The 9,713-nt window shown below is 55.0% G+C and overlaps 1 protein-coding gene across 4 annotated transcripts in view; it reads right to left on the reverse strand.

The window, feature by feature from the left end:
• The window catches only part of KIFC3 (kinesin family member C3), a 43,071-nt gene extending 36,114 nt beyond the window's left edge, over window positions 1-6,957 (reverse strand). The window contains exons 1-3 of one of the 4 annotated variants that reach the window (XM_049622344.1): window positions 6,796-6,957; window positions 2,737-2,941; window positions 32-174 (exon numbers count right to left, since the gene is read on the reverse strand). In XM_049622344.1, the coding sequence (XP_049478301.1) occupies window positions 32-174; window positions 2,737-2,902 (309 nt within the window). In that variant the 5' untranslated portion in view covers window positions 2,903-2,941; window positions 6,796-6,957. Of the gene's footprint in view, window positions 1-31; window positions 175-2,355; window positions 2,671-2,736; window positions 4,458-6,795 lie in introns of those variants that run through there. The other 3 variants (XM_049622346.1, XM_049622343.1, XM_049622345.1) reach the window with 3 other exon arrangements.
• Window positions 6,958-9,713: the final 2,756 nt, after the last annotated feature.

Raw genomic sequence — 9,713 nt, forward strand, 5'->3', positions numbered from 1 at the left:
CCCTCACCTTCCCGAAGGCCCCAGTGCTTACCTGCACGGTCAGGTAGAGCCTGTGGGGGCTCCCGGGGCCGGCCCAGTCCACACTGAGGGCCCGGCACTGAGCTAGGGCCGGGCGAGCTGCACTTCGGGCACTGGAGTCCTCGTCACCGCTGACTGGGATATCTTTTCCACGCCCTGTTCCGGGACAGAGAGTATGGGTAAGATGCTAGGCCCCTGGCTGAAGACCGCTGGCCAGGGCCCTGGCTGAGTTCTGCTTCCCCACACTCCGGGCCGGCCCAGGCGCGGCCAGCAGGGACTCACACGCCCTCACACGCCTGACCTACTCAGAGGGAAGGCCTGGCACCAGGCAGGGGCTGTGCTCCTTTCTTCCCAAAAGCCACCCCGAGCTTCTCCTCAGGAAGGCACCCAAGGCCTCCGGGGCAGGAGGGGTGCTCCCCGCCCTCCACAGTGGATTTTGGGGCTGGCGCTCGTTCATGAACACCCTCTACAGAGAGCAGCAAAGGGAAGCCGACACCAACCTGGCTGTGCCAACCTTCACAGGAGGTGCACCCCAGGGCTGTGGTTTTATTACCAAGGCTGCCTCTAGGTGGCAATTTCTCCCCTGCCTTCATAAAGACCAACCCCACACCGGGTGGCCTGGTCCCTGCAGCCTCCAAAAGCATCTTCGGGACCAGCTAAAGCACATCCCCTTGAGCCTCTGACACACTGCCTCCCTCACTGGATGGGGGAAAGAGCTGAGTGGGGTATGGGTGTCCCATGCACCCCACCTCAACCCCCCACCACAGCTTGTGAGGTGGGATGGGATGGGAAAGGGGGTGCACCTCACAGGGGCAAGCTGCAGAGCCACCGCACTGGGGGGTAATGATACCCTGGGCCAAGCGCTTCCAAGACCTTAATGCCCTTCCCGATCCTCAGTTTCTTTGTCAAGAATATGGGGATAAGGAACCAAGCTCATAGTCCCGTGGCGAGGGTTAAACGGAATGACACATGTAAAACGCTCACTCTGTGCCAGGTATACAGAAAGTGGCCACAAATGCAGGCCGTCAGGACCACAACTGAGAAGGGTTAATAACATGCCCAGGGTCACGCTGACCCAGTATTCCAGTCCCATGTGCTGACCCACCACCCTCTGTTTGACTATCCCTCTGAAGGTAGTGATAAGAGTACGGGTGGAGACAGAGGGGCTGGGGTGGGCAGGGGAGGGGGGGAATCAAGCTGGCTGGAACCCTACTCAGTGGCAGGCACTCTGCTTAGCATTTCACACACAGGATTTCGTTTGACCTTTGTCTTAAATTTTCAAAGTGGCTAAGTCTGTATCTTCATAATACTCATTTATATGCATGCATGCGCACATACACAAGATTGGAAGGAACTATATAAAATGTTCACTAACGATCTTGTAGGTAATTTTTATTTTCTTTTTTATACTTTTTCTGGGGTTTTCTGTGTTCTTGATTTTTCAAGGGTTTTTTTTAGTGTTCTAAGGAACCTGTTTTCGTCTTTTGCTTCTTGTTTTCTTTTTGCCCTTGTCTTTTTTTCTTTTTTTTTTAACCAGAAAAGCAATACTCATTCATATTACATTTGTAATCCTTAGGACAACCTTGTGGAGTACATCTTCATCCCCTTCCAGACAATTGAGGCTATCTGACCCAAGAGCCCAAGCTTTTTCCAGAGACCCCCGGGGCCATCCCCAGCCTCACCGTCCCCTACAGAGAAACTCTGGAGAGTATCAGTCTGGCTGCCATCAGTGGCACAAATGTGGTGGGAGAGAGGGAACTGAACAGGAGTTTGCTGTGTGCCCTCTCTGGGCCTCAGTTTCCCCTTCTGTACATCAGAGGGTTTGGATCTGATGGCCCAGAGGGAATTTGCTAGTTCAGACAGGCTGGTAATCTACTCCCCTTCCTCTGGGGGTCAGAACAACAGACAGCAAGCCTCTGAAGACATCTTGACTGAAGACCCCTCTGTCCCTCCACACTTCCAGGATGACTTGCCCCAGCTCAGCTCAGGAGACAGTCATGGGGCAGTGCACCAGACCCGATGATCCAGTCCGCATTGGAAATCAGAGGTGCCGCTCACTTATTGGCGTGTGAGGCACCAGGGGACATGACCCAGAAAGAAGGACACTCCCCCAAGGGGCAGCAGGGGTCCAGACTCAAACTCCTTCACTGCCCACTTGCTGTCGGGGCCCCCACAGGATCCGCCCCAGATGGCACCTGAAACCCAGCGCATGGCACCCAAACTCCGCGGGGCCACGCTCCGGCGCGGCTTCGGTCCGCTCCTCACGTCCCCCGCGGGCGGGCCGGCCGCGATCAGGTGTCAGTGCCGCGCCGGGCACCGGGCTGCCACTTCACCTACCTTGTTTACCAGCTGCGGGCAGAAACCGGAGCGAGACCGCAAGCGCTCGGCCAAGGACCAAGGACGGGCCGCCCGCGCAGCGCCCCGACCCGGCTGGCCGGAGATAGCGTGGTTTGGGCGGCGTTGTCCCCCGACTCCAGCGACCGCGTTGAAGTTTAACTCGGCGTCCAGGACCTCTCTTTACAGGCGGGCGCGGGGCAGGAGCGCCGGCGAGATTGACGCCCCGACTCCGACTCCGCGCCGGCCCGCGGGCTGCCGGGCACCCTGTAATTACCTGACAGCTCTGACTGAGCCTAGGAACTTGCGAGAAAGCCCGGCCTCATCGCTGCTATCTGGAGGAAGGAAGGGAAATAAAGAGGCATTTTAAAAATGCGGACTCACCAGTTCTCAACCTCCCCGGGCCGGTGTGTGGGAAAGGGCGGGCGGCCGGGCTGGCGGGGGCGGGGCGAGCCATCCCGGGCTCGGGCTCCCGGGCCCGGCCCACTCTCCACAGGCCGCGCAGCGAGGGCGTGGCTCCCAGGTTCCACGGCCGGCGAGACGGGACCATGGCCCGGGGCTCAGCGGCCTCGTCGGGGCGCCGGGCAGCCTGCGGACAGAACAGGGGAGGCGAGACTAAGCGGGCTGGCCGGCACCCCGGGTGGGGGGTGGGGGGGCAGATCGGAGCCCGCCATCCGCAACAGGGTCACCTGTTACCCAGAAGGGCAGCCCCGACTGCAATTCCACCCCCACCCCTCCCGCCATCCCACCCCAAAGATCCCCGGGGCTTGTGGGATAAAACAGACAGAACACGGCACCATTTCGGGGTGTTGTTTTTTTTTTTCCAAGTAGGAGGCTCAGAAGTGGGTGAGGAGCCCGTCAGGTGTGTCTGCGGCACACTGTGGAGACCTCACATCTCAGCCCCTCCACGGGAAGCCTGGCAGCCTCCGCGCCAGGTCACAGCCCCACAGGGAGGAAGCAAAAGTCAACAGCATCTCTATAAACGTAATCAGACCGGGCCTGACTGTGGCCAGTGACAAGCTAAGCTTATATATATCAAATTCTTTTACAGTCCACTCATTCATGTATTCAACTAGCCTTCACTCTGTGGCTACAACTTGGCAGGCAGTAAGAGGCAAAGATTCATTCCTTCTTCATTTAATAATTATTTATCTGGTGTCCGCTGTGTGTCAGACACCTACCAGGGGTCCTCTTTGATCTGGAGAGATGGGGCCTCAAAGCTCCCTGTCAGGAGGGTGGTAAGCACTTCAACAAACCTTCACAATCAGAACAGGAATGCAGGGAAGCACCAGGTGGTATGGGAGAATGGGGGGCAGGGGGTGGGGAGCACTGGGCTGGATAGAAAGCCCCAGAAGTCCCTCATGAACTGAGCAATAGACAGGACAGACTTTTAAGCATTCACTACACGAGTCTTTATGGAGCACCTATCGTGTGGCAAAGCAGCTGTGAGGGCATTTAAAGTACCAAGCTACAGTCCCAGACTCAGACAGTGATGCCGTTAACAGAAGAAGTCAAGTCAGCTCAGGGAGGTGATGTGGAATTTGCTTTTGGTTTTAAAATGGGAGTTTCAGGCACCTGGGGACTTCCTAATGGTGCCACTTGGGCCACAGACTGCTTTCTACCAGACAGTAAAGATTATCTGGTTGATCGGTGTCCACTCCCCTGACCCTGGATGGCTCCCCAGGGTGGGGCCCACAGAACGATCATCTGTGCAGCCCCACACCACCCAGCCTGGAGCTGCAGCAACACCCACACTAAGCTCCGGGCAGTGGCTTGATGGGTGAATGCCCTGAAATAAATGCAGACAGAAGCTCGGGCTGCATCCTGGAAAAAAACAAGGAGACTCGGAGGTGAGAGGCTACCGGGCGTCCCAATGCTACAGGTGAGGATACAATCACTAAAGGTGATACTAGAGGTAACCAGAGCTCACTCTGGATGGTAAGGAAAGCTGGAGAAGGAAGGTCAGAGGTGACAACGGCACCAGGCAGGTGCAGAGTCCTCAGATGTGACTGGATGGTGAGTGGGAAGGAGAGGATGGTCAGTTCCCAGCGAGTGACGCCACAGAGAGCTCAAACTGGAAGAAAGCGGCTGGGGCTCTTGAAGGGAGCATATCAGTGGAGCAGGGCAGAGGGCAGACCTGGGAAGGCCCAAGAGGTGGGCGGGGCTAAAGGAAGCCGCCACTTCCTTCTCTTTGGGGAAGTTTGGCTAGGATGAGGAGGAGAGGCTGAATTCAGAGAATGTGGTATTTAGGAGAGATCTGAGCATGCTGGGTCAACAGAGCCAGGAACAACCGGAGCACAGAGAGACAAAGAAGAGTTCAGGGCTTGGTGGCAGAAGATCTGGTGACCGAAGGTCACAGAGCTGAGCTCTGGAAGAATGCCAGGCTCCTGGACTGAGGAAGACAACTTGGAGGAAGCTCCTGGGTACAGTGTTACTGGACTATGGTCCACAGGACAGGGCAGACACTAATTCAAATATGTGCACCGGATCCCACTGAGGAAAATGGATGTGGACCAGTGTGGAGTGGAAGGAACCAGGGGGAACAGCCAGATGTCCTTTGCTCCAGATTGCTTGGCATGGAGCTGGGCACACGACCAATGCTGAGGACCAGCTGCAATGGGCAAGGAGGGAGAGAGGCTCCACCTACATGCCAAAGCCACCGGATAGGTGAGATGGGCATTGAAGGTCGATTCCACGGGTGAGGGAGAAGACTTTTAAGGAGATCCTCTAAGTCTGAGGGGTGGAGACAGGAGGAGACAATATTGCTGTGGCTTTCTGGAAGGGAAGTCAGAGGAGCAGCCAGGAAGATATCAGGAAGAAAGAGGAAGGGTGTGTGCAAGATCCTGAAGAGGAAAAAGCAGCTGAATTTAGCAGCCAGAAGGGTGGGAAGGTCAAAAGTATCCAGGACTCAAATAAGCCCAAGGCTGGGGCTTCTACCAACTTAGGACTCACGGGGTGGGGCAATGGGGACAAGTAGTGGAGTGGCTATGACCAAAAACTGGTTCAGACCCAGCTTGGCCACTTGGTAGATGTGTGACCTTGGGAGAATTACTTTGCCTCTCCATGTCTTACTATCTCCATCTGAAAATGGGGAGAACTCCACCTTATAGGGTTGGTATAAGAATTAGACAAAGCATATATAGAGTGTTCAGAACAATACTGGCATATACAAGGAACTGAAAATCTTTATTTTTCAGTGATCTCCCTCTCTCCAGGGATGAGTGAATGCAAGGGGGCTGGCTTGGAGAGAGGAACAGATTTGCCCCTCTTTGTTTAGGCTATGGCAGTAGAGTGCAGCCCCCGCTGCCCCAGACCAGGGATATTGCAATGATTGAGGGACAGATTTGACAACTGCCCAGATACTGCTGCTGGGGAGGGCTTAGTCTCTCTGGGGGAAAAGGTCAGGAAGGTTGGACAGAGGCTGGGCCCTCCCCTGCACATAGTCACACGTCCTGGGTTTTCCAGGACAACACAGACTTCAAAACCTCGGCTCCATAAGGACAGCAGAACTCATCACCCTATGTCCCTAAAGTCCAGTCACTGCAAATACAGGGCCCCATTCTGAGGCTGCATTCCTTGCAAATGACTCTCTCTGGCCAAGGAGACAGCTACTTTATCAAGGGCATGGGGAGTGTGCCTGGGCAAGGAGAGGTGCTCACTCAGCCTCAGGGCTGGGGAAGGTGAAAGGTCAGGGACAGCTGACCCACAACCTTGAGACAGATATGTTGGGGACTGGGGGAGTACTTGAGAATTTAAATACAGCTTCCTCTTTAAAATCTTCCAGGACCAGGCCCTTCACTGCGCCAGAGTTCTGCTCTAACTCACAACAGGGGTTGAAGGAGGTGGCTTCTGGCTTGCTCTCCCTACTGGGATCCCCTAGGCTGCTGCTGTCAGTGGCTCAATTCCCTACTGCCCAGGAGGGCACTGGCCCAGGCCCTCCTGCCAACCTCAGGCTGGCCTGCCCTCCCCCTGCCCTTCCAGGGGGAAAGCGAACTGCCCAGGGAACGTACATGGTGGGAGGGCTGGAAACTGCAGCCTTCAAGAGATCCTTGGGGGTACAGGAGGATCTCTGTAAAGGGAGGGGGGTGCGCGGACGGGACACGCGGTTCCCGCGGTAGGTTCCGGCTCTCCTGGGCCAAAGAGATTGGAAGGGGGGCGGGGGGGGGGGGAAGGGTCCCGAGGCTGCTCGGACCCCAAGGGCCGTGCTTCCCCAGGCCGTGCTGTGGGCAAGGTCCTCGGCTCCGGCTGGACGGCGCGGGGGGCGGCTGGCGACTGCGCAGGGCTGGTTCTCCGGCACCCGGCCTTCCCCGCGCCCCGCAGCGGGTCCGGGCAGGGGAGGGGGTCCTGCGGACAAGGCGGGCCGGGACGCGGCGCCCGTAATAGCGGACCTGGCGGACCCCGAGAGCCCAGCCCGCCCCCCGCCCGCCAGGGTCCCCCACTCACCGGCCTGGCGGAGGCAGGATCCCGGCGTCGCCGCAGAGCCCGGGGCTCGGCCCGACCCGGCCCGCCGGCGGGAGGCAGCTCCACGCCGCCGCCTCCTCGGCCCGCCCCGCTCCCGCCCCTCCCGCACACTTTCCACAGGAAATGATTAACTCGGGCCGCGGCGCGTTCCCATGGCAACCGGCTCTTTCCCAGGCGGGGGTCGGCGGCGCGCGCGCGCGCTCCCGCTCACTCTCCCGCGCGTGCTCACATTCACACGCGCGGCCGCCCACTCGGCGGCTGCCTCTCCGCTCCGCCCGGATGTTCCCGCCCGGCGCCGGGTCCCCCACGCCCGGCACACATTAGTGCACACGTGCGCGCACACCCACTGGTGCACACGGAGCGTCATACGTGCTTGTGCTTTCGTGTGTGGGCTCTCGTAAGCCAGAACACATCTCCCTCACACATGCCTTCACACATGCTCTAGTCCGCACACACGCACACATTCAGTTCTCACACACGTCCCCACGCTAGTCCTACATACGTGCTTTTGCAGGTAAACTTCCACTCCGACACGCGCACATCTGCTAACCCTCGTACGGAACTTTCGCACACACTCGTTACTACTCACACTTAGGCTTCTCCCGTGCTGCCCTTCACAAACTCCCATACGCGAGCACGTTTTCTTGACATTCTAACACACACGCTTTCACACATGCTCTCACACACTCTAGATGGTACATGTGTACACTTCCACGTTCTTATTCACTTTACACACCCACTCACGTTATGGTCTGGCGCTCAGACTCATGCCTTCCCACAAATGGTCTGCTTGCTCCTTAGTGCACATATCTCCTTCTTCCTGCTCACACACGTTCTCTAACACTGTAACATACACATCCTTTTAAACCTGAGTCCACGCTTTCATACACACTTCTCACACTCGGGTTAGCATGCATGGGTACACATGCGTGTCACACGTTACCACTCCTGTTTATGCACACATGCTCTCACTAGTTCTAGTAAGGATACACATGCCAGTTGCCTCCCCAGCCACAGCACCACCCCCAAATTAACGTCTTCCAGTGCTTAAGATTTTTCAAAGTAAAATATTCCTTTGAGCTCCAGTGAAAACACGTCCAGAATGCAACCACTCAGGAGCAGGCAGCGGCTCCCAGGGTAGCCCAGAAGTCCCTCCTAATGTCTCAGAAGAAGCACAGGGGAGGCCAGGGAGCCGGCCAGCCAAGGAGAGACAGCTGACCCAGAGGAGCTATTCTGTTCTTTGTCTCCCAAACAGAGGCGGCATTTTACTCCAGAGTCTGCAGCAGTATTCTCCCTCCAGGGTGCAGAAGGAGGAGAAAGAAGCTCAGAAACCAGCCCAGTGCAGGCTGATGGTTCTGCAGATAATCGGCAAAGGGTGGGCACTTGGCTCTTTCCTGCTTCTCAGGTCATGACCCAAGAGGTGCAAGGAGGGATTGGAGTGGGGCATTCAGATCAAGGAGAGTTCTATCTCCTGCCGCTCCAGGCACTGGGCTGGCAGTCAAGAATCTCAGCCGGAAACATAGCCAAGGTCCTGGGCCTCAGATTGTTTTGGATGCCAGAATAGGACACTCACAATCCCCCTACTGGAAGTGGGCTAATGTGTGTTTTATTTTCTGAGACACCCAAGTAAAGGCCCAGAAGAGGATAAATGTCACTCTCCTGGAATGGTTCCTTGGAGAGTTACAGATTTCCAACTAAGAACCCCAGATAACCTCCCAATAGGAGAGAAGGCTGTAATTTGAGAATTACCTTCTCTGAACCCCCTGCCTGCCCTCCAGACAAGAGTGGTCGGGGGGACTGCAGGGTTGGATGAGGGCAGCATTTCTCTAGAATCCTGACTAAGTATCTCCCTTTGCTACAGTCTCTATTATTCGACTGAACAAGGTTGTTTGTCTTTAAAGTCCTCATATGAAACTGGAGGCCTTGTCTTACTTGCAGGCTGGTACAGTGACATTAACTGCAGGTTCCTTCCGACAAAGCCAAAGACAGATTTTTAAATTAATAATAACACTTATTGTTCGTTTTCTCTGATTGCAAAAGTAATAAATGTTCATTGTAACCATAATCCCACCCCCTGGAGATAAGTGCTGCCAACATTTTAGTAGTCTTTTTTTTTTTTTTTTGTATGCACATAATAGCTACCATTTATCCAAAGCTAACACTGTGCCAGGCACTGGGCTAAGCTCTTTATAAACAAGATCCCATTTAACCCTGACCACCCTAGGAGGTGGACACCATTATATCCCCAGTTTTCAGGAGAGGAAACTGAGCCTCCAATAGTTCATTCACAAACCCAGTGTGTGACAGAGCTCATAGGATAAATGTACCTTACACACATAGGTATGTGTGTATGTATAATACATAGTACACACAAATAATACAATGATATGTAATGAGTTTCAGATATCAGATGCAAGAGTTTATTAAGATCAAAGCACCAAAGAAAAAAAGAAAATTGAGGTATTAGATGGACACATTTTTGGAATTCTCACAAAACTCTGACTTGAAATGTAAAAGCAAATTGCTTTATGATTGTTGGAATTTAGTTTAAAATATAAAATGTCACCAAGGACTACATACCAATGACTTCAAGGTCATTTCTATGCCAGAAACTTCACTGATGCCTTGATATGGAGGCTGCTAACTCTCTCCTGGCCACAGGGAAGGTAGAGATTTGCCAGAAAACTGGCCATCCCAATGCTGAGGTCCTGAACCCAGGAGTGAGGACTTTTCGGTTCAGCCTTCGGCCTTGACCTCCTGCCCACCTTCTCGCAGAGATATAGAAACATAGGAAGGGCCACACAAGACACAGTAGGCAAAATACAGCAGGTCCATATTCGTATCCACCCTGCCCTCCAGCCAGGGGACGGCAGCACCATCTCTGTGTTCAAAGAGCCTGA

Source organism: Panthera uncia (assembly GCF_023721935.1).
Source record: "Panthera uncia isolate 11264 chromosome E2 unlocalized genomic scaffold, Puncia_PCG_1.0 HiC_scaffold_19, whole genome shotgun sequence".
NCBI classification, from domain to species: domain Eukaryota; kingdom Metazoa; phylum Chordata; class Mammalia; order Carnivora; family Felidae; genus Panthera; species Panthera uncia.